Source organism: Peromyscus californicus, unplaced genomic scaffold (genome assembly GCF_007827085.1).
Source record: "Peromyscus californicus insignis strain IS unplaced genomic scaffold, ASM782708v3 Scaffold_22__1_contigs__length_63687245, whole genome shotgun sequence".
NCBI lineage: Eukaryota > Metazoa > Chordata > Mammalia > Rodentia > Cricetidae > Peromyscus > Peromyscus californicus.
In genome coordinates this window covers 59265246-59290305 of record NW_026294525.1, presented here as the reverse complement: position 1 = coordinate 59290305, position 25060 = coordinate 59265246, and the positions used below count along the sequence as shown (strand labels likewise).

At 40.4% G+C, this 25060-nt stretch overlaps 1 protein-coding gene across 4 annotated transcripts in view; it reads right to left on the bottom strand.

The window, feature by feature from the left end:
* Positions 1–5904: 5904 nt before the first annotated feature.
* Rev3l (REV3 like, DNA directed polymerase zeta catalytic subunit) overlaps positions 5905–25060 on the bottom strand; it is a 152763-nt gene continuing 133607 nt past the window's right edge. For all 4 annotated transcript variants that reach the window (XM_052751437.1, XM_052751438.1, XM_052751439.1 and 1 more), the window contains 6 exons: positions 22720–22834; positions 20767–20904; positions 19802–19992; positions 18955–19201; positions 15851–16060; positions 5905–7048 (listed from right to left, as the gene is read on the bottom strand). In XM_052751437.1, the coding sequence (XP_052607397.1) occupies positions 6908–7048; positions 15851–16060; positions 18955–19201; positions 19802–19992; positions 20767–20904; positions 22720–22834 (1042 nt within the window). In that variant the 3' untranslated portion in view covers positions 5905–6907. The remainder of the gene's footprint in view (positions 7049–15850; positions 16061–18954; positions 19202–19801; positions 19993–20766; positions 20905–22719; positions 22835–25060) is intronic.

Sequence of the window (25060 nt, the reverse complement as noted above, 5' to 3'; positions counted from 1 at the left end):
ATCTCTACCACCACGGCCACTTTGTTCATGGGCCCATTGGGCAATGACAGGGATGGCTGGGGAAAGAGGCTGACTGTCCACAGAATGGGTCATCCTATCTACTTGATTGCTGAACTCCTCCTCAGCTGAAGTCACCTTTTGATGAGTATTTACATGGGACACAAGTACCTTCACATCCTTCATCCATTTGGAGAGATCTATACATATTTCTCCCCCAGGTGCCTTTTTTTTTTTTAAACCAATTTTCCAGTCTTGGAAGTCCCTGGCCATCCAGCCAGTTTATTGGCTACAGACCATGAATCATACATGAGCCATCACACATCTGGCCATTTCTCCTTCCAAACAAAATGTATGATCATATGTAATGCCTTAAGTTCTGCCCACTGTGAAGATTTCCCTTGGCCAGTGTCTTTCAGGGTTGTCCCAGAAATGGGCTGTAATGCTGCAGCTGTCTACTTCTGGGTGATTCCTGCATGATGTGTGGAACCATCAGTAAACCAGGTCCTACTCTTCTCTTTCTCAGCTAACCAATCATAGGGCACACTCCATGAGGCTATAGGTGCATGCTTGACAACAAACAGCACTGTGACAGGAATAGAAATCATAGGCATCTGGGCAACTCCTTCATGTAATTTGCTTGTGCCCTCAGGACCTGCTCTGGCCCAATCATGTATATACCTTTTCCATTTGATAGTGGATTGCTGCTGTGCATGTACTACTTATGATTTGGTGGTTTAGATAACACCCAGCTCATGATGGACAGCTCAGGTCCCATGGCAACTTGGTGGCCCATTGTTAAACTTTCAGTTTTCACTAAGGCCTGATGGCAGGTGAAGAGCTGTCTTTCAAAGGGAGAATAGCTGTCTGCAGGTGATGGTAGAGTCTTACTCCAAAATCCCTAAGGTCTCTTCTGTGATTCACCAATAGGTCCTGCCAAAGGCTCCAGACAGCATCCCTATCTGCCACTGACACCTCAAGTTCCATCGGGTCTGCTGGATCATATAGTCCAAGTGGTAAGGTACCCTGCACAGCAGCCTGGACCTCTCTAAGAGCCTTCCCCTGTCCCAGGGCCCACACAAATCCAACAAACAGCTTTCTGAGTCTCTTGGTACATGGTCTGAAGTAACACACCCAAGTGAGCAATGTCCTGTCTCCAGAATCCAAATTGGCTCAAGGAAACATTGTGCTTCTTTCTTGGTGTAGGTGTTGGGTCCAAGGGAAACTCCATTTCCCCAAATTCTGGCAGGTGGACACAAGCCAGCATCCCTCAGTTTACTCGTGAAGCTGGTTCCCCTCCATGAAAAGGAGCCATTTTCCTTATCACCATCAAAAGGAACAAACGGCTACTCGTGGTGCCTATTAGCATACTAAAGCACATGCCCGCCTCCAGGATCCCTCAGTATCCTAAGTGTCTGGAACACATTTCAGAGTCCATCTTCAGCTCTTCTCACCCACTTCCCTCCCCTAAACTTCTCCAGCTCCTGGACTTCCTTCCCCGCCTCTTCTCATTCTCCTCTAATTCTGCTATTTCGGCTATGCTCTCTCTTTCTCTTTGGACTGTTTTCTTTGTCTTCATCCCCCCACCCCCCAACTCCTCTCTACTCTCCTCCTGCTTCTTTCATGGCCAGGTCCAGTCTGCTGGCCATGTTCAGTCTACGACTTTCTCTGCTCTGGACTTTCAGATGCCTCTGGCTGTTCTTTCCCTCATTCCTACCTTCTCCTTAACCATACCATGGAATGGTCATGTCATCAGTTTATACATCTGGTGCCAGAATCTCCAGGTGGGGCATAAATGGCCCCCTTCCACATTGCCTGTCCTCTCTTGGTATCGATCCTTTGTTTGCTGGCTTCTGCCACCCATCACATGCAACTCCAAATACTGGAGTCCACCTCTTCAGCGGCTTCTTCTCTCCACCTGCTTCTCCACTGATTCTGGGCATCTCTTGGCCTCTCTGGATCCTGAAGTCTGACACAACCTCCTAGGTGCCCATCATGCAGAAAGACTAGTCTCCTTGCCTTGCCCTAGGAGCTGCCTGCTCTGTGTGTCCTTCTCGTTGACTCTGGACTCTGTCATGTTAAGTCCTGCAGGTACATCAGGCAGCTTCTCCATGCCCTCCTGGTCCTCTATGATGTTGAACCCTCCCTCTGGTGGAGTTCCTGTTTGTGACCCTTCTTTCCTTCCTTCTCTAATCTCTTTTCCTCCTGGGATTCAGAGGTTTTATTCAAGTCTTGCTGTTTTACTGCAAACAGCTTGTTGTCAGGACATCTTAATGGCCAAAGATGGCACACTAGATTTCCAAATTCTCGAAGATTGTAACAATTTCTGCCACCACACAAGCAAATGATCCCAAAAGTCTCTTTTAGTTAAGCCTTTTCTATTTTCTACTCCTTTAAAAAGATTTTATTCATTTATTTATTATATATACAGTGTTCTGCCTTTATGCCAGAAAAGAGAGCCAGATCTCGTTATAGATGGTTGTGAGCTACTACATAGTTGCCGGGAATTGAACTCAGGACCTCTGGAAGAGCAGCCAGTGCTCTTCACCTCTGAGCTATTTCTCCAGTCCCCTAGTTTCTACTCTTAAAAATTTTTTTTTCTTATCTCTATGCTTTCTTTGCTCTCTGCTTTAAAAAAAAAAAATTCTCTTAAAGACCATTGTTTAAACTCTAGCTCAAGATTTGTAAGTTTATTAGGTGTAGTTAAAATCTGTAACAAAAAGGCAGCTTAAAGTTTGTAACAAAAGGTGATTAAAAATCTACATATAGGTAGATTTGCTACCCCATGCTTATATGTAACTTGGATTCAACTTTTTTTTTTGTCAACCAGTGCTCAATATTTTTCATGGTCAGCTTACAAATGGTATTTTCTCAGGTCACTAAATTCACTTTAGTGACCTGGCCCCTGAAGGTATTTATGTGTCAACTAATTCACATTTCAGAAGAAATTTGCCACAAAGCCACCTGTCCATGTAACAGCGAAGTATCAAATTTACAGTGTTTATCTGGGAATGAATTACCCGGTAAGACACACACCTGTCCTCTTCAGCGTTGCTGATTATCCAGAAGTATAACTGCTACGTCATCACACCTTGAAGCTGAACTTTAATAAGATGCTCACTGATTTAATTCTGCACAGGACGCAGCCGAGTGTTTTCTGAAGGCTCGGTATAAATTGGTGTCAGCCCCCTCAAGGAATCAGAAGTCCAAGTGAGAAAGTCTATGAGGAAAACATTAACATTTTTCCATCTCATTTAGAAAAATAGATTTGCTACACTATATTGTATATGTAACTCGGATTCAACTCTTGTTTAGGAAAATAGTGAGGGGTTTTTGTTTTAAGAAAAAAAAAAAAACGAAAAAAGGGTTGTGAGTCTGATGGGCTCACCTGGGAACAAATAGCAACCAGGTGGTTGGCAGCAGTCTTTACTAAGGCTAAAGAGAGTAAATGCTATATGACTTCACCACCACCTTAAGATGAGCACATGGTATAAACCAACTAAGCACTCACAGAACTTCTCAGTCCTCTGAGCCTTCTGCTTATCATTGTATCTCCTTTCAGAAAGAGGAGGCAACAGCAGGTCTCCAGGATATTCAGGATGGATTTTTGCATGATTTGTCTTGAGAGTAAAAACTTTAGAAAAGAAATAGCATGTTTGATAAATAAGGTATGTTTAATGAAGGTTTATAAATTCCTAAGGTTATAAATGTCTACACACATGAGCAGAAACCTAGAGATGTATATTTAACCCTTTATGTCTGCTGTGTTCAACACCAGGCTTCAAGAAACTTTCGGATAAGAAACAACATATTAGCCTCTGTCTTTACTAATTTTGTTAAGCTTTAGCTATTTGAATAAATTGAGTTATACAAGAAATTGTGATATTCTAGAAAGGTATACAATAAAAGGGTCAGGAAAGTAAGATTCCCAGTCTCTCTGTGGACTGTATTTATGGTATTGTAAGTTCTCAATCTACGTACTGTATTTAGTGTTTAAAGCTTCATTTTGATGCTAAAGGATCTTCAATTAAATCTCAAACTCAAATTTTTAAGGTTCAAACTTAACAGAGATAAAACTGTAAAATCAATCTTACAAAAGCTACTAACTTGTTGTAAACTGTTAAAGATAATTAAGATATGCAAGTTAATAGTCAGTCACCTTATAAATGATCAAATTCTTTCATGTGCTCAAAACTATCCTTGTAGTAATGCTAAATACAAATGGAATTCATTTACAAGGACAACCTTTAGGCTTCTATAGATTAGTCAGTGGTTCTCAACCTTCCTAATGTTGCGACCCTTTATTACAGTTCATGTTGTGATGACTCCCAACCATAGTTATTTCATTGCTACTTCATAACTGTAATTTTGCTGTTACAAATCATAAATATCTGATATGCAGGATATCTGACATGTGTCCCCAAAGTGGTTGTGACCCACAGGTTGAGAACCACTGGTATAAGCTATGAAGGGTTAAGCCTAAGACAAATAACTAAAAACAAAACTTTCCTTTAAAATCAGGTATATTTAATATATTAGATGATATATTAAGCTCCTCAGAGATCTGCTGAATATTAGTATTTAAAGTGTTTAATAAAAAAAAAAAAAAAGCTTGTCTCAAGAGACAGATGTGCCAGCTCCTAAGGTCACCTCCAAAGAAGATGATGGGGTCACAAATGAACTCCACTGGGAGCTTGCTTTAAATGTGCAAAGCTGGCCACTGCGTGAAGAACTGCTCCATGCCTTGCCTTATGCCAGTGTCCTGTGAAAACTGTTAATACTTTAGTCAGGATTGACCGCCCTACTCTGCCTCATCAAGGTAGGTTAGTTTCCCACATTCCTCATCTACAGGAGAACCTCGCAGACCTTGTGGGTCTGGCAGCTGAAGACCGGCAATCTCTGCCCCCCACAAAACCATCAAGATTACCACAGAGGAGCATATAGTAACCATCCAGGTAGAAGCTAAGTCTCTGTCACTTTAACTGGTACAGAGGCCATTTGGATTATATTTCCTGCTCAAATTTATCCTTCTCAGGTCTCTGATGGTGTTGATGGCTAGCCCTCACTTTATCAGTTTAGCAACAGCAGGCAACAAGTTCCTCTCCACAAGGCTGCAGGTGCCTGGTTGGTCCGTTTCATATGTAAAAACAGTCCCTGCTTTTCTAGAGCTACTAGGTCTCCCTCTGAGAAAGGCATACATACTCACAGGCTCCACACTAAAAGAGATAAACTCACAAAGTGGGTTTGAATGTAAATACTTAAGCTACCATGCTGCTATTACTAATTAAAAATTTACCATTTACTAAAAACTTTACCTCTATTTAAAAGATCTTGCTTTCAATGACTGCTCTCAGTAATCAATCATCTGTGTCTAATGGTAAATGCTTGGATGGAAAAAGGAAAAATTTAAAGTCTGTAAATAGTGAGGGTCTAAAAGTAATTTAAGGTATGTGAATGTGAGTTGTAAAGGTCTGAGGAAGTGATTTAAAGATGTGAAAAATGAGAAATGTTTCAGGTTTCTTTCCCTCTCCCCAGGCTACTGTCATATTAAAGTTGACTTCAAAAATTCAAAGTTTTAACATATTAATCAATGTAGTTCTGATAAGCTATTAATCTAACCTTGGTAAAGCACTGGCTACTATTATAGTACAGGCCCCCAAATTTAAATTTCCTTTGGTTGTTTTCTAAATTCAGACTTAAAAGTGCTTCTTATTGTGCTGAAAACATCTCTGTCCAATCCAGCCCTCTGGACAGGGGAAAGACTGTGCATCCTTTTGGGTCTCAGAGCTTTTGCTATGGCTCGAAGGCATGAGTCTACTAAGTTTACCTCATGTTCAGGAAAGTCTAGGCTTAGATGGAAGCCATGCTGCTTGTAGAACAGACGAAGAGACTTCTACTATGGCAAGATAAAAGTCACAGCATTATATTTCATATTTTATTCAATTTTTAATTTGGTTTCCATTATTAACTCTTAAAACAAAATGATTTCCAGTTTAAAAAACAATGCACTGACCACATAATTCCTTTTTCATTTTATACAGTTATACAAATATCCTAAATACACATTTGTGTTCAAGGGATGGCAAATAAGATTAACTGTACAGTACATAAGGAAAGAAAATATTTTAAGCATATTTAGAAGCAATAGAAATGTCTATACAAAACAAGCAAAATGGAATAAATTTTTTTAATTTTATTTTTAAAGTATTGCAACAGGCCCACAGGTTTGTAACAAAAATGTCTTTGCACAGTTCCTCACAATGCCCCGTTAGTAGCTAAAGCAAGACAGCGGTCTTTAGAAAAGAATGTTTCAAAAAATGCTACACATGGTACTATTTGCACAGTTTGATCAAAGTAACAAATCTACCTTTGAGTCAAGCAAAACCTAGAGGAGATATACCAACAACATGAAAATCATTGTATAAAATTCATTGCACATTATTTTACTCAGTTGTTTGAAAAGTAAAAAAGTGTATTTACAAAATATTTTGCAGTCAAAATTATAAAGTGAGTGGATATCTCTAAGCAACACGTCTTGATACAGACAGTTTAAGGAATACACACGAATGACTTTAAGAGGTTTTCAGTGTTCCTTCCACAGGGAAGTCAACATGATCTGTTCAATGGATTTACAAGATGGTACATAAACTGGAGCAAATCCAACACCTGCATTATTATAAAACAAGGTTAAAAGGTGAAAGAATGAGGAATTTGTACATTATAAGAAGTGAGCTATTCAGAGATCAACATGTATACTTTTTAATTCAGTTAGCAGAAGTCTTCATAGTCTTCGATGACAGACAGACAGACGAACGTTTTTGACTTGATGGAAGTTGAAAAAGCACCATGCAGAGGAGTTGAGTGGTAAACACTGAACAAATAGCACCTGGAGTTCTGTGATACTGATAACTTAAAACTGGTCCAGTAACTGCCGTAGATACGGTGCCTTGGATAATTCTCTGTTTACTCGTGAGAGTTTGAAAAGTACTGGGCAGTTGAGAGAAACACATGGGATATGTCGATCAAAGGAACCTGAACAGTTCCTGCATATCTGAAAGTGTAAGAAAAACAGAAAAAACAGTAGCAACACTTCTGTGTATATATGTAAGTAACAGTTTTTAGATCCCTTCTGCTCACCTCAGATAACTGGCAACCTTAATTCAGTATAGAAAATTCCATCTGCTTAATCTTCCAGAAACCTCGCCTACTGTTTATGAGCAAGGCACTTACTGCTAAAGGACAGTTCACAAAAAGGACAAAATGACCTCAGGATTAATTTCATTTTTTTGCCCAACTTTCATTTACAATACAATCCTGCTATACTGAAAGGCACAAGGCAGGCTACTGACCCAGAACCTACCACCTGGAAGAACTCTGCCTCAGAGGATGAGCTAGTCCTACAAGACTGACCAAGCCACTGAGACCTGCACACACTGCCGACAAAGGTCACACCCGAGGACTATGCTTTGTAAACATGGGCAACAAAAGCACTAACCAACAAATGTGATTATATAGAACTAAGATTCTCTGTACAGCCAAGGAAACAGTCAACAGTGGATAGGAGAAAATATCAGGAGACCATTCATGCAATAAGAAATACCAGATTATACAAGGACCACAACTCAATGGCAAACCCATAGATGCAGTTAACATCACTAACAAGCAGGCATAACAATCAACACCACAGTAGAGATCTGCTGTGTGTGGCAGCATGTTCTTGTAATCCTTCACTCTGGAGAATCCTGAGTTCTAGGCTAACCTGGGCTATAATATTCTCTCTCAAAAAACTAAAGCCAACACACAAATTTACAATGAGATACCATTTAATCTCAATTAGAATGTTATTTAAAAATGATAATGAATCAGAAAACAGTATGGGGACTCCTTAAAATTCAGAACTAAAAATATCATGATGCAATTATTTTACTTACTTACTTATTTATTTATTTATTTATTTATTTATTTATTTATTTATTTAGAGACAGGGTTTCTCTGTGTAACAGTCCTGGTTGACTTGGAACTTACTTTGTAGACCAGGTTGGCCTCGAACACACAGAGATCTGCCTGTCTCTGCCTCCCTGAGTACTGGGATTAAAGGTGTGTGTCACTATGCCTGGTGATGCAATTATTTCTACTACTGAGTGTATATCCAAAAGAACGAAATAACTGCAAGAAAGAAACACTCAACTTTGCTGTGGGATGTTCTGTATGGCAAATGTGTTGCTAATTAGTCAATAAATAAAACACTGATTGGCCATTGGCTAGGCAGGAAGTATAGGCAGGACAAGGAGGAGAATAAAGCTGGGAAGTGGAAGGCTGAGTCAGAGAGACACTGCCAGCCGCCATGATGAGAAACAACATGTGAAGATGCCGGTAAGCCACAAGCCACGTGGCAAGGTATAGATTAATGGAAATGGATTAATTTAAGCTATAAGAACAGTTAGCAAGAAGCCTGCCACGGCCATACAATTTGTAACCAATATAAGTCTCTGTGTTTACTTGGTCGGGTCTGAGCTGCTGTGGGACTGGCGGGTGACAGAGATTTGTCCTGACTGTGGGCCAGGCAGGAAAACTTTAGCAACACAACTTCAATGTTTATTATAGCGTCTATTTTCAACAATCAAGCAATGGAATCATTGGAAGTATGTACCAACAGATGAATTAGAAAAATAGGGCATACTTATAAAATGAAGTATTATTCAGTCATAAAGGAAAGCCTGTCATTTGTAGCAACAAGGATGCAACTAAATGAAATAAACCAGATACAGAAGACAAAAACATCACAGTTTCATGTATGGAAATTAAAATTGGTCACATCTCCCAGAAATAATGGGTGTAATAATGATCAGAAGAGGGTTAGGAGAGCAGGGGAGGAGGAATAGACAAAGCTGCATGACAGGTACCAACGGTAGACAGATTGGAAGAGTAAGTTCTAGTGTTGAACACAGCATGGTGGTGCCAATCTACTGTAACTATCTCAAAAGTGGTAGGAGAGAGGCTTTTGAGAGTGTTTGCCTAGCATGCATTAGGATCCCAGGTTCAACCCCCAGTGCTACATATGCATAAACGGAGTGTACTGGTGCACACCTATAATCACAGCAGGCACGAGCTGGAGGCAGGAAGATCAGCACAAGTTTAAAGTCATCCTTGGCTACACAGCAAGTTTGAGACCAGCTTGGGATGCATAAGACCCTTTGTCTCCTCCCCTCACCTTCTTCTCCTCCCCCCACAACTCTTGGCCAGTAGCTCTCAGCTACTTCTCCAGCACCATTTCTGCCTGTGTGCCGCCATGCTTCCTGCCATGATGAAAAGGACTAAACCTCGAAACTGTAAGCCAGATGTCAATTTAATGTTTTCTTTTTTAAGAGCTGCCTTGGTCATTGTGGTGGTTTGAAAGAAAATGGCCTAGTCTCAAATTTAAAATGACCAAATCTCAAAACAGGCTAGTAGAGACACTGTCATGTGGTTATTAGTGTTAACTCTGATGAAGATTTATAAGGAAAAGGAGCAAGCTGAGCAAATAAAAATACAAGCTGTACAGATTAAGAAGAGGCACCAGGAAACAGAATAGAGCTAAATACTGTGCTCAAGGAGATAAATAGATTGAGAAATTGAATAAAGGGAGTGGTGATCTCAGGGAAAGAGCCCACCCAGCTAAGTTTCCATCTTGTGAAAAGGAATTAAAGAAAAGCTTAAAGTCAGGTGAAGTGGCGCATGCCTTTAATCCCAGCACTTGGAAGGCAGAGACTGGTAATCTCTGAGTTTGACGCCCATCTGGTCTACAGAGCAAGTTCCAGAACAGTCAAGCTTAGGCAGTGAAGGAAACCATCAAAAACAGAAAGCTGGGCGGGCGGTGGTGGCGCACACCTTTAATCCCAGCACTCGGGAGGCAGAGCCAGGCAGATCTCTGTGATTTTTTTTTTTTTTTTTTTTTTGGTTTTTCGAGACAGGGTTTCTCTGTGTAGCTTTGCGCCTTTCCTGGAACTCACTTGGTAGTCCAGGCTGGCCTCGAACTCACAGAGATCCGCCTGGCTCTGCCTCGATCTCTGTGATTTTAAGGCCAGCCTAGTCTACAGAGTGAGATCCAGGACAGGCACCAAAACTACACAGAGAAACCCTGTCTCAAAAAACAAAACAAAACAAAAACCCCCAAAACCAGAAAGCTGGTAAAGATGTAATTTAACAAAGGGGACATGTTCCAGCCCCAGCAAGCAGTAGAACTTGTCAGCTTCAGGCACGTGGTTCTGGCTTTAGAGTTAAGGATAGAAGAAAGGGGTTATTGTTGTAGAATATTATTTTAAGGTGTATTAATTCTGTTTATGTTACATTTGTTTAACTTTGTGAAGCTGTGTTATTGTGCCTCTCTAAAACACCTGATGGTCTAATGAAGAAATGAATGGTCAACAGCAAGGCAGGAGAAAGGATAGGCATGGCTGGCAGGCAGAGAAAATAATTAGAAGGGGAAAATTGGGAGGAGAGATCTAGGAGCCAGAGAAGGAGGAGGACTCCAGGGGCCAGCCACCCAGTTACACAGCAAGCCATGGAGTAAACGTAAGATTTACAGAAGTAAGAGAAGGGGAAAAGCACAGAGGCAAAATGTAGATGGGATAATTTAAGTTAAGGAAAGCTGGCAAGAAACAAGCCAAGCTAAAGCCAGCCATTCATAATTAAGAATAAGCCTCTGTGTGTGATTTAGGGAGCTGGATGGAGGGCCTTCAACAGGTTATGAGATTTGCCTTAAAACTAAGGGAAGCCTCTGAGACCAGTCATGTGTCAGGGGTGTTCCCGAATGAAGGCCTAGAGAGGCCATTTCGTGAAGCTGTGAAGGTGAAGCCTGGATTGCTTTGGAGACCCCAAGATGCTGGAGATGCCAGAGTCATGGGATACCTGCCAAGGAAAGCTGCCAACTGGGAGTGAAACCAGCCCAGGAGAAAGAAGTGTGTTGCATTCAACATAGCTGAAAGGAGTTAGAGATCTGAAGAGCATTTTGACATCAGACATGGAGAGGCAGAATTTGGAGTTTGCCCAGCTGGTTTTTGGTTTCCTTTGGTCTAGTATTTCTTCAATATGCTCCCTTCCCTATGTTTTGGAATGGCAATGTAGACCCTGTGTCATTACATGTAGGAAATATGCGATCATTTTTTTTTAATTTTGATTTTATAGGTGATTACAGTTAAGAGAATGCATGAATCTCAGAAGAGACTTTGAACTTTTAAACATTGTTGAGACTGTGAGAGACTATGGGGGGACTTTTAAAGTAGGACTGAGTGAATTTTTGCATTATGATATGACTATAAGCCTTTGCAGGCCAGAGAGTGGAATGTGGTGGTGTGAAAGAAAATGCCCCCCAAAGGGAGTGGCACTCTTAGGAAGTGTGGCTTTGTTGGAGTTATTAGGTGTGGCCTTGTTGGAGGAAGTGTGTCACTGGTGGAGGTGGGCTTTAAGGACTCACATATGCTCACATATGCAGTGAGACAATTTACTTGTTACCTTTTGATCAAGATGAAGAATTCTTCAGTACCATGTCTGCCTGCCACCATATTTCCATCCCCCATGCTCCCGGCCATGATGATAATGGACTAACTCTCTGAAACTATAAACTGCCACCTCAATTAAATGCTTTCCTTTATAAGAGTTGCAGCGGTCATGGTATCTTTTCACAGCAGTAGAACCCTAACTAAGACAGTGCTTAAGAATAATCAATCACAGGACATTTCTAGCAAAGGGGAAGCATTACAATATCTTACACAATCATTAGAGTGTAATGATAGTCACAGATGTAGTTAAAATGATTACTAAACATGAAAAACTAGTTTAAACCAATACTAGTGAGAACTCCTCAGAGTCAAGGAAATAGAGAACTATGTGGCTAGAAAAGGGAGTCTAAGTTGCAAGCACGTAGTCCTAGCTACTCTGGAGCTCAGGCAGGAAGATGAGCTGAGTCAAGGAGTTCTTAGGCCAGCCTCAGACCACATTTCAGAAGTGCGTGAGTGAGGAGACAGGACAGTAAGCAGCAGCAGCAACAGACTGTGTTTCAAGAGAAGAAGGAGCTCACTGTAATTACAGCTCTGGTTGATCTGTGGGAGGGGCTCAGGTTTAAAGATGGCTCACAAGGCACTGAAATTCTGACCTCTAAAACACCTCCTGTCAACCGAAGGGCATATTTTCCAAAGCACACCAGTCGCAGTATCCACTGTTAGTTACTGCCTCAAGCAAGCTGCTTAGAAGCACATCCTCGGCAAAGATGGAGCACACTGTTCTAGGGAGCCTTTTGCTATTTCGATCTCTGCCAAGAGACTCAAATCTACCCCCAGTAGAGCATTTCTGTATAGCAGTTGCATGTGCTACAGCAACACTCAGGTGCCAGGACAAACTGATGAATATTTAAGAACTCTCTGTGCCTGTCTGGTAAATAATCTAGGCTGGGACACGCAACTTGCTAAATTTAGCTGAAATGTTTACTTTCAAGGCTTTTACTGGCGATTTAAACCCTGGTTTTATAGCTCGATTCACACTTAAATTTAAAAATTCAAACAACACAAGCAGGATACCTACATTTTAGCTTAAGAAGCAGACATTTAAAAAATATCACTGTGAGACTGTGGACCCTGGAGGCGAATCTCTAACTACATTCTAAGTATCTGTCCTTTAGGAAAGTGCAGTCTTCACCCCTCATTATGGAAACTTCTCTTGCACGAGACTGAGACCATTACAGAACACCACATCTAATCAAAACGGAGAGTTGTGGAGCCCAGAGAATGCTGGGAGAGAGGGCAGAAAGACTATAAGAGCTAGAGGGTCAGGGAGTTTGCTGTGAGACTGCCTCTCCTAGTAATATCAGAAGCTACACTTGTAAAGTCTAATCAACATGACTGCCCATCCATGACCTGAACAAAGAGATGTATTCAGGTGCACAGGAGAAAGTTCAGGAAGCGACAACCCCACACAAAGGAACTGTTGGTAACTACAGGAATGCTGAGAGATGGGGAAATAGTCTTTCCCTTGGGAAGATCCCACCAATTGGTTATCTAATACCGACAGCCCCAAAATACATAAAAGTAACATTCTATAGACTGAGCAGGTTGTGTTTGAGTGTGTGTGTGTGTGTGTGTGTGTGTGTGTGTGTGTGTGTGTGTGTGTGTATAAGCATGTAGCAACAATTAATGAAAAAAGAGGCCAGGAACTGGAAATAAAGCAAGAAGAGGTGTATGGAAGGGTTGGGAGGAGAAAAGGGAAGGGGAAAATAGCTTAAATTATAATCTGAAAAATAAAAGGGAGCAAAGTTTCAAATGTTTACCCCAGATGACAAGGATTGCCATGTTTTAAGTTTGGACAATGAACATCATGCTTCGATCAAGGTCAATACTGGCAACACAGAGCTTCAGTTGCCATGAGTAAACTGAAGCTTTCCTCCCCAATTTTCTTCTTCTTGGACACTGGTATGAATGACTGCCTGCATCCTCCAGTGTTTCTCTTTTCCTTACAGAATGTCACTTCTGCAATTCCATCTGAGCAATTGGTTTAAAGACATTTGTAAGTAGATTTATTACTTTTCATAGTGTGTGTGTGTGTGTGTGTGTGTGTGTGTGTGTGTGTGTGTGTGTGTGTGTGCATGCCATGTGTAGGTGCTCACAGACACACTGAGAGAACAGGAAGGGATGAGCCATCTCCCCAGCCCCAACATGGTCAAATTTTATTAAACACCTATGATGTGTACTGTCTGATTTTGTGTTTCAGAGTTTGATACACAACCATAAAAATTAGTTTATGATGTTTCAACCTTCCACAACTGTATTTTTTTTTCTATGACAGGTTTTCTCTGTGTAGTCCTGGATGTCCTGGAACTAGCTCTGTAGATCAGACTGGCCTCAAACTCAGAGTTCTGTCTGTCTCTGCTTCCTAAGTGCCTGGACACAACTGTATTTCTAATTCCTTGACTGGTCTTGGGTTGAGAGATCTATCAAAAAGCTATTAATATTTTCCCATTTCTCACTGCATGTCTTGTAATTATGATTTATGAAAATTTCCACACACTTTAACTGTCTTGATTGTAGTCATATCCACCATGCTTGGCTTAGTGTCTTTTGAACGATGACAAACCATCTTCCATCTTTATTTATAAATGCTATCATCTCTTTTAAGCTGTATCTTTGTAAGAAGTAAGACCTCCTTGACAGGCGGTGGTGATGCACACCTTTAATCCCAGCACTCAGGAGGCAGAGGCAGGTGGATCTCTGAGTTTAAGGCCAGCATGGTCTACAGAGTGAGATCCAGGACAGGCACCAAAACTACACGGAGAAACCCTGTCTCGAAAAACCAAAAAAAAAGTTGGCAGGTGAGTACTTTCTGAATTGATGGCATCATCCAGAGTGGTATTTGTCACTGACAGCAGGAGACAAAAAGATCCTAGGAGAGACTAATTCACGGTGTGACCATAGCAGCTCTGAAGTTCTGCTCTTGCAACATATGATACCAGAATCCAATAAGAGAATTTTCTGAGATTTAGCTGTTGCTGCCACATGATAAAGCTGGTAAAATAAACAAAAGCTAGGAGTACCCAGTGACAGCAGTGGCTGTACTGACTAGGACTACTCAACTAGTGCCACTGGATGTCAAGAACTCCAGTAATACACTGCTCCTCTAACCGTGGATTAAGCAGGAGGTTGTTCATGTATTCAGTAAATACTTATAGCGCACTACACCAGTGTGGGCTAGAATGAGGCAGAGCCTCCATCCTCACAGTTACAGGAAGCAGAGAGAAGGGCAGAAGTCTATCACAGGTAAGGCTTCACCTGGCTGGCTGGTTACACTTGATTCCTCTCAGATGACTAGAGGGGGAAGGAAAACATTCTTGGCAAGACCAGAACATAGGTAAGAGAAGGTACACTCATGACCTGAAGGTATGGGAGATGTGGAGGGTACAGTGTGACAAGTAAAAGGACAAGAACCAGGTACAGAGACACACTTTTTGTTTAGATTTCATTTTTCAACTTATATCAAGAAAGGTTTGCTCATTTATTTTTACTAGAATTACCACATGTGAGAAACTGTCTTTATATTTCATGTTAATAACCCAGCTTAGCCACTTACTTATTAGAAGTATAATATGCAAATTACTGAACCTATCAGCAACAGTGACTAGAGTGTCTATCAGGAAGACTCGATTCATTATCTATCTCTTTTCTATTTGGATTCTCAGAACTGCAGACGTCACAAGTCTACTCATCCATCTCTAAGATGACCAGTTTGATGAAAATGGCAAGTGATGGATCAACTAGAACCTTTATTATTTTTAAATAAAAGAAATTATATAGATGCCCATTGCAATCTAGGTTTCAATAAACAATACACTATCCTATATAATCAAAAACTAAATTAAAATAACTTAAGCCATTTTTACTATTTAGTTAAATTGCAGTGTTAATTAAAAATTGTTTATTAATTTGTGTGTGTGTGTGTGTGTGTGTGTGTGTGTGTGTGTGTGTATGTGTTACGTGCGCGCACATGCACATGTGTCTGAGTGAACTTATGTGCATAACACTCATGCACATCCCCATGGAGGCCAGTGGGCACTGGATACCCTGGAGTGGGACTTGGAGCCAATTGTTAGCTATCACGTGGGTGATAAGAACTGAATTCCAGTCCACTGCAAGAGCAATAGGCACTTTTAATCACAGAGCCATCTCCCCAGCCTCAACTGTAGTATTTCTTAAACTTTTAGAAGTTTATCTGTTCAGAATACTTACTTCATTTTTCATTTCTGTTTCATATCTCATCTATACTAAAGAGTTGATGCTATCTCCCTGAAAAATCAGAGTGTTTGGGAGTTCAGATCTACTGAGCAAGACAGTACCTTTACAAGTTGCTCCTGCTTCCGCTCCAATTCCCGAATTTCTTGGTTGAGGATGACTGCTACATGCTGAGGCTGGCTTCGACATTTGCTACAGATACCATGCTGAGTCAGGTCATCGCACACAGGACAGTGTAAAGTAGTGAAATACTGTGAGATAGTGCCTTTCCGCCCTTCAAGTTCACTTCTGGAGGAGCTGGTAGCTTTCTGGATCTATAATAACATTAATTCAGAAGTTGGAGGGATCTTCATAGCAAAACAGCTAATCCCCTAATTACAGTTTTTCTTTCTTTCATTCAACAAATGCTGAATAACTACTGCTTTAGATATTGGGGTACAGAAGTGACCACAGTCTTTACTTACCTGGACCTTACATTTTAAAAAGATTTTATTTATTTTACTTTACGTGTATGAATGTTCTGTCTGACTGCATGTATGTGCAACATATACATGCCTGTTGGATCGTCTGTAACTGTGCCTATAGATGGTTGTGAGCCACCATGTGAGTGCTGAGAATTGAGTGTGTGTCCTCTATAAGAGCAACAAGTGCTCTTGGCCACTTAACGATCTGTCCAGCCCCTGAGCTTAAACTATCATCAGATATCCTGTTTTGTTAGTCAGAAGAATGTAAAGTTCTAATGAAAGTAAAGCCAGAGCATTTCAAATTTAATTGGATACATGTTGCCCAGGAATTCTTCAGTTGACATTAATACTTGTTTCAGAGATCTGGTACTCTTTTTACACTGAAATAATATATTCTGTTCTTGGAGTCTTATGGTATCATCTAAAATCACTTTGCATAAATATTAAGGAGTAAAGTATCTTAGAAATGTCACTAACTTAGAATTCTTGTTGGCATTGCAATTAAAAAAATCTGAGTTTCCTGGCTTCTAGCCAGGATACAGCATTTTGTGTGTCAGTCAGCACAAATTCTCTGAAGTATAGTCTTAACCTTAGTTTCCTAGCTTATACTTTTCCTTCCTTTTATTTATTTCTAAAATTTATTTATTTTATATCCTGGCAGCAGTTTCCCCTCCCTCCTCTTCTCCCAGTCCCTGCCCCACCCCGCTCTGTTTCTACCCCCCAACCTACTCCTCCTCCATTTCCGTTCAGGGAAAGGCAGGCCTCCCATGGATATCAACAAAATATGGCATATCAAGTTTCAGTAAGACTAAACACCTCGCCATGTATTAAGGCTAGGCAAGGCGACCCAGTATGAGGAATAGGTTCCCAAAGGTCAGAGTCGGAGACAGCCCCTGTTCCCACTGTTAGGAGTCCCACAAGAAGACCAAACTACACAACTGTCACATATGTAGGGTGCCTAGGTTAGTCCCATGCAGGCTCCCTGGTTGTTGGTTCAATCTCTGTGAGCCCTACAAGCCCAGGTTAGTTGATTCTGTGGGTTTTCTTGTGGTGTCTTGACCCCTCTGGCTCCTACAATTCTTTCTCCCCCTCTTCTGCAGGATTCCTTGAGCTCCACCTAATGTTGGCTGTGGGTCTCTGCATCTGTTTCCATCAGTTGCTTTTTCCTTCCTTTTAAAAACGTAGTTTAAGTAACATGTTTCTTTATCAGTTTGGCTGAATACCACGGGTAATGGCACATGATTGAGCACATTTGAAGAACATTCTCACAAACAGATAAAAAGGACTCTTCTCTTAGAGAAATGTGCCTCAGATGCTTAGACTCACACATTTCCTTTCTAGGTACCTAGTGAGTAAAGTAAACTAAGCAAGAAGAGTTCAAGCAAAGCTCTGTGCTAAGCTTTACATTGGGCATCTCACTCGAGTGAAATGGCATTCTTCTGTTACTTTGTTTTCAAGACAGGGTGTCTCTGTGTAGCCCTGGCTGGCCTCAAACTCACTCTGTAGACCAGGCTGGCCTCAAACTCAGAGATCCGCCTGCTTCCGCCTTTTGAGTGCTGGAATTAAAGGCCAGCTGTGAAATGGTACTCTAACATCAGTTCTTTCATCTGGTCTCTCCAGGGTTATATTTAGCTGTTGTACCCCACACATTCTTCTCCTTTGAGACAGGATCTTGCTATGCAGCTGAGACTGATCCCAAGGTCACCATCTTTCTGCCCCAGCTTCCAGAGTTCTGGAACCTCAGCTCATAGCTAATGTACTTTATGTGTGTGTATGCATCTGTGTGTAGCAAGTGGAGCTCACAGGTCGAGTGCAGGTGTTTACTGCTACTGCTTTCCACTTTCTTTTTCTTTTTAAGACAGCGTCTCTTTCTAAACCTGGAGTGTGCTGACTGGCCAGCCACCGGGACTCTCTTGTCTCCGCCTCCTAATGCAGGGGTTACAGCAATGTGTGGTCATGCCTACCTTTGACATGGGTGCTAGGGATCTGAACTCAGGTCATCATGCTAGGGGCAGCAAGCACTTTACTTCCTAAAACATATCCTCAGCCCCCTTCTATGCATATCTTAAACATCCACTGTGAAGGGACTGAAGAGATATCTTGGTGGTTAAAAGAACTTGCTGCTCTTTCAGAGGACCCAGATTCAGTTCCAGCACAAACATCTGTAACTCCAGTTCCAGGATATCTGATATCCTCTCTGGCCTCCACTAGTACCAAGCATATTCATGGGGCATACATCCACCATATTATCAAAAATACTCATAAAAATCAATTAATCTAGGCACGCCTTTAATCCCAGCACTTGGGAGGCAGAGCCAGGCAGATCTCTGTGAGTTCAAGGCCAGCCTGGGCTACAGAGCAATAACCAAGACAGGCACCAAAACTACACAGAGAAACCCTGTCTTGAAAAAACCAAAACCAAACAACAAACAAATCAATAAATCTTAAAAAAAAACAACCTGCCCATTTTGAAGTAATTTTGTAATTCATTTATTTTCTACTAGCTGATTTACTCAGTTATTTTGTGGCCATTTACCACTGAAACTCTTGAGGATTCACTTTAATGTTTATAAAGTTTGGGAAACTTGATAGACGCTAAGAAGGTCTTTATAGATAATCAGTTTCTCTTTGGAGAGCATGGCATCTTTGTAAATTTCAATAATGGAGGACAACTTCTCATAACACATAAATAAAATACTGAACTTTGAAATATTTACAGGACACGTATTATTTAGTAAATTTACCCTTGGTAGTTCATGGTACCAGCTGAAGACATCAATCCCAATAAGAGAGAAGATCCTTGCCAGGGGTGGGAGAATTTGCTTGGTGATATAGTAGGTGGCATTCAGTCTCAGAGTCGGATCCTGTAGGACTTCTGCTGGGCGCCTTATCAGCTGGATAAGGGGCAGTCCAGGCGTCCCATAAATAATGACATATGGCACTCGTTCTCCAACTCGAGGCTCAGAGCGCCGGTCATAAGTAAGCATTTTCCTAGTCAATCCAAATGAAGCACACAGTGAGAATGTCATAGAAGGTACCTTCCCAGCAAAATAATTCAGAATTAAGCCTGAAACCACGAGCAATCTACAGGGCCACCTTCAAAATAGACTGTTGCTTCTTTGAGAATTATATACACTTCTCTCAGCTGATATCAAGTGGTCAGTGCTCTAGCAGTTTGAAACTTACTCTCTATAGTACCATTACCTGGATGGTACCAGTCGCTAGTAAGTGTTGTTATCTCACAGTGAGAGAAGAGAGAGATTTGACTAAACAATCTGGCTGCAGAATGAAATCTAAATGCTTGTTCAAGCAGTTCAAACTTAAGAACTGCCTAGTGATTCTAAGGAAGAAACAAACGTACTGCCTAGTGATTCTATGGAAGAAACAAACGCAATGAGAAACGTCACCGTTTTACTGCACTTGGTTTCCTAAGAAAAGCCCAGAAGAGGAGCTCTTGGAAAGCACAGGGAACCTCAGTGTGGGAAAGCAAAGAAAATACTGCACGGTGGCTCTCGTCTTTCCTCTGCTGCAGCCGGTCTCTGGAATGTCCTGGCTGTGTACTGAGGACTGGGCTGTGGCGTGCGTCATTACCTTGTAAGTTCGAGAGCTGGCACACAAGCTCCAGGTCTGTAAGAAAAACTTCCTCTGTACTCCTTGGCAAAGATAAAGTCTTGTATGCTGGCCTTTCCTTCCACAAGTTTCATACATTGTCGCTGTACATACTGTTTAATTAGACTTATATCTCTCGTTTCAAACAGCAGCTTTAGAGAACGCTCAAGTATCTTAAAATGAAAAGATGTAGAAAAGATAAAATAGCTCCCAGTATGTCTCAGCATTATCATTATGCTCTCATTAAAAAGCTATAGGTACTGGAAACACACACACACAGACACACACAGACACACACCCTTGATCTTGTGATTAGATAATAAAAATGATTAGAATCTCACAGTTTGAGAAAAATCATATTGGAATGATATTCTGAGGAAACATTTGCTATGTGATGAAAAACATAAAACTTGGTTTTTCTTAAACAGTCGAAGCACTTGGAGCCTGAGAAACAGGACCAAATCTTACACACTGAAATAAAGAGAAATTTAGTATCACCAAGGAGTCAGATAAAATAAAAACTCAGCCTTCTGCCTTTCTTAGAGTGCTGTGAGTGAGAGTTTTCTGTGCTGTAAGTATCTCTGACTGACACGATCTGACTCGCAGTGGGATGGCAGTGGAAGTCTCAGTCACCCTGGAATGAACTCAGTGACTTGGGAGTCTCTGACAGTTTCTCATCCTCACCCTGCTCCACCCATTTTAGGAGCTGTTATATGAGATGCTAGCCTACCATCAGAGGTGACAGGCAAGCAACCCTTCACTCTGATGGAACAGAGGTGTGGGAAGAAGTCTGCAACTAAGCACTTGAGAAGACTACTGCCAATAGAAATAAATTCTCAGAATTCACATTCTTCTTCCACCAGCTGTGCGGATAAATAGAGTTACATCTGTACCAGAGTCTTTACTCCTTATTTCTTACTGTTGAAAACAACAAATATAGAACCTACCTTAGAAACAGCAGGGCAAGAATCTCTTCTGACTGTTTCTATTCCTTTCGCATCAAATACCGGGTCCTTCTGATCCAGTGTTTCATACATGTAACCCACATACCTCTTTTTTGTTTGTAAAACACAGGGCAAATACACCTGTAGTAAAATTGACAAGATGACTCTCAGGAACCACGTTCCCAAACTCTGACTAATTTTCTGCTATTGTTCTCTGTATTCAGATGTCACTATGAAGTATTCAAATGTTCTGGAGGCTGCAGTGAACTCCTACCTAAAGCCTGGAATCACATTCCTTCACAAGGCATCTGGAATCAATCACTATGACTCACTGACCAGTCACCCCTTTTTCTGCACTAACTTGCTTCTCCTCCAAGTGACACTTCAAAAGCTATCAACTATATATTAATTTTAAATTACTTTATATCCATATACAGCACAAGATTAAAGTTATGAGAATAAACAGTAAGAACTTCCTAAGGATTTACTGTTACTGGCTTCCTCTGCGTCCTTCCAGAGACACTCTGTGCAAACACATCTACTCTCCCCTCACCAGCAGCTGACCACACACTGCTGTGCACTTTGTATTTTAAGTCAATAGCTCTCTTGGCAGAGTGTGGAAGGCTCATCTGTCTTACGGTTATAGAGCAGTCCATGGTCTAGGGGTACTATGACTAAGGGGCACTGAGGATGTCTTCAATTTTTAGGCATTGAAAATAATGCAGTAAACAACCTTACACCTTACATGATTTAATCTTTAGGATAGATCCCTGGTTCAATGGGACATTCCTTTTTATTTTCAATTATATTATGACTTTTGTCCTTTTCCTTGCTCCTAAGCTCCCCTTCCCCAAACCCCTCATTTAATATTTTTTACTATTTTTTTTTTAAAACAGTCTCACAATTTTTCTCACAACAGGCACATGCCATGGTATCTGGCATTTTTTTTTTTCTTAAATCTAAAAATAAAAATTTTATGTTTGTCATGGTTAACATGGTAATTTGAAATATATGTTAACGTGGAATGCCCAAGCTTTATCAATAAGCACATTAAATGTACATGGCCTTAATATCCCAACTAAAAGGCAGAAATGATCAGAAAATGGCATAGTAGAGTCCAAAAAAATTAGAGTTACTCATGCTAATAATAACAAAAAGAAAGGTGGAAAAAGTAGTCTTTGTTCAATACTAGGAATATTGTAAAAAAAAAAACTTTAAGAAAATAAAACCTGACAGTACTACAGTGAACTAAGAGGCAAACCCATGATGGCAGTGGAGACTTTAGCATCTCTGTCTTGTGAGTGACAGAGAATCAGCAAGAAGAAATGACTTCCACAAAACAATCAATGAAAAAAACGGAGCAACATTTCCTACGGCATTCTAGTCATTAGCCAGAATATACATAGCTTTCTAAGGTCATGCAGACATGGGAGTAGGAAGGTATCAGGTGACTTTAGCTCTGAGTTGTCGAGTGCTGAGGTTACAGTCAGCCTTTGTAACTCCCCAGCTGAGGGCCTAGAAACTGAAGCGGAGACAAATACTCTGGTGTAGCTTTTTGAAATTCCGGAACCATAAAATCTATCGATATGTTGGCTGTCTTATACCATTAAGTTTAGAGTGGCCTGTTTTATAGCAAAAGTAAATGAAATCATCTTTTCACATCTTAAGACATTACTGAAAAAAGAAAATTCAGAGGCCTGGCAGATATAGCTCAGTGATAGAGTGTTAGTACAAGCTAGGCCCTAACATCATACCCAAACACCAAACACAAACCCCAAACCAAACCAAATGAACCAAACAAACACAGCTATACACACACAACGCTCCCAAACTGAGAGATTATATAAAACTAAAAACTTTAACAGTCAACGTATTTACAGAGCTACAGACTGGTAAGTCAGAAATTCCTAAGAGTATGTAATCTGCATGTGATTAGTAATACTCTATTCCCCTTACCTTTTCAAACTTCAATTTCACTGGCTTAGGATTAGTAGCAGTAACAGCTTCAGCAATTTCTTGACCAATCTTAAAAGACTGCTCCTTAGTGGCTCCTTTCAGTAGCACAAACATACTAAGAGATTAAAAATACAGCAGGGTAACTCGGAAGTCATCCTAAGAACAATGTCATCAAGAGTCACTTCCTGGCTAATAAACAGTCTAAACCAAGATGACCTACTTCGTTTGCCCTGACTGTTCCTTCTTAAGTTGCTTCCTATCACAGATTTTTCTCTTTAATTATCCCTTTCCCCTTAGATCCTTACAGGATATCTTGTGATAGCTCTTAAAGGCTACAACTGAAACTCAGACACTGAAGTGTCAAGAAGGTCCTAGATCACCCCAACATTCAAGGTTGTGTATGGCGCACAGTTAAGTTAATCAAAAAATACGGTCTTTTAAAACTGTACTCCTGCCCCAGGATTAACACACGATTGGCTTTCTGTTACTACAGATTACTTTTGTTTTTTCAAGAATTTTGTATAAATGGAACTATACCATACATACTCTATTGTGTCTGGTTCTTTCACTCAGCCTACCTTAGAGAGTCATCTACGATGTTGGGATAGCCGGTTTCTTTTTATGACTGGGTATTTCACTGTATGAATATATCATAAAATTTCTATCTATTCATCTGACTATAAGGAATACAATTCCAAAAAAGATTTATATACATCTTTTTGCATGGACATCCTTTTTCCTTTAAACTGTACTTAAACATACAGAAGTGGGATGCTGATTTTTATGCTATTATGTTTATTAAGTGACTGTCAAACTATTTTTATTATAAAAAGTTATCATTTTCAAGTTTTTCAGATGCAATGATGAAGGCAAGCACTTGAAAACTAAGATGCACATATCCATATATTTAAGAACAAGTAGAGTTAAGCTATGGTGACAGAAGTCAGAGATGTGGAGCATGGGGTGCTGATAGGGGAAATGAGACATTGACTGTAGAGGGGAGACATGAAAGAACTTTTTATGGCAATAGAAATGTTCTGTAACTTGAGTAGAGTGGCTGGTTACTCAGGCCCATATATTTTATATAAACTATACGCTGTGCACTTTTGTTAAGACTATATTTTAATAAAAGTGATAAAACCAAGTGTGTGTGTGTGAGATACCCAAACATGTCATATTTGTTCCTTTACCAGATGGGCCAAGTGACCATAGCATAATCCATAGACTTCTAGAATAGCACTCACCTCTATGTTCTCTAGCTCTCTCCCCCATCTGTCTCCTAGAGTGCTCACTCTTCAGGACCAGACATAAGAAAGCACATACTGTATAATTCCGTTTATATAAAATACTTGAAAAAATAAAACTAATCTACAGTAATAGAAAGTGACTCATGTTAACTCTTGGGTCAGGGGCACAAAAGCCTACAGATATGTATAGTTTATATATGTATACACACATATAAGCACACTCACTATACTTTAGAAGTTATTATATGAGATTTTACTTAATAGCATTAGTGGGCTTATTAGTGGATACTCTGCTGTGGCTAACTTGATTTGGACCTACGTTTCAAGGGAATTAGCCTGAATGAATGTGAAATTTTGGTCATAGAATATAGATGACTAGCCTAAAAAGGAAAAGATGCCTTTGTTGTCACAACTGTTTTTGAGATGGCCTTGTTAAGTAGTCATGCCTGGCCTGGAGCTCACCATGTAACCCACTTGAGTCCAGAACTTGGGGTAATCCTTATGCCTCTTGACTGTCAAATCTTAGGATTACAGGCATTAGCCACACCTGGTAAAAGGAGTGTCTTACATCCAATTTGCATCATCACTGAACTTTTAACACATTTAAATAACATTCATCTTGAATAATGTTCAAGTATACATTTAGAATTAACAATTAGTATACACTGTAGGAACTAAATAGGGATATGAGTGTTATCTAGGAGGCTTTTCTTAGTTATGATCTGATTTATTTCCCAAGAGATTCTGATTTTACTTCCCTATTCTAGAAGTATATATATTCTTACTGGAAGTTCTTCCCTACACTGCCTAAGAATTACTATTATAAATGGTTTTAGTCATTGACTGAAGCAGTTATGTCCCGTTGGATGGAATGAATATGAATGAGACCCATTACCATATGAAGTAACTGTCTGAACACTATAGTATACAGTGTGCTTATTTATTACACTTAAGTGGGGGGCAGTAAAAAAACCTGCTCTAGTGGGAAAACAGGCTTCTGTATCCTTTTGATATTCTGGTAACTGACCCTCCTCAGATGGGACCCGAGATTCTTTATGAATCAAGATCCTTGAAACTGAGGGAGGCAATGGTGA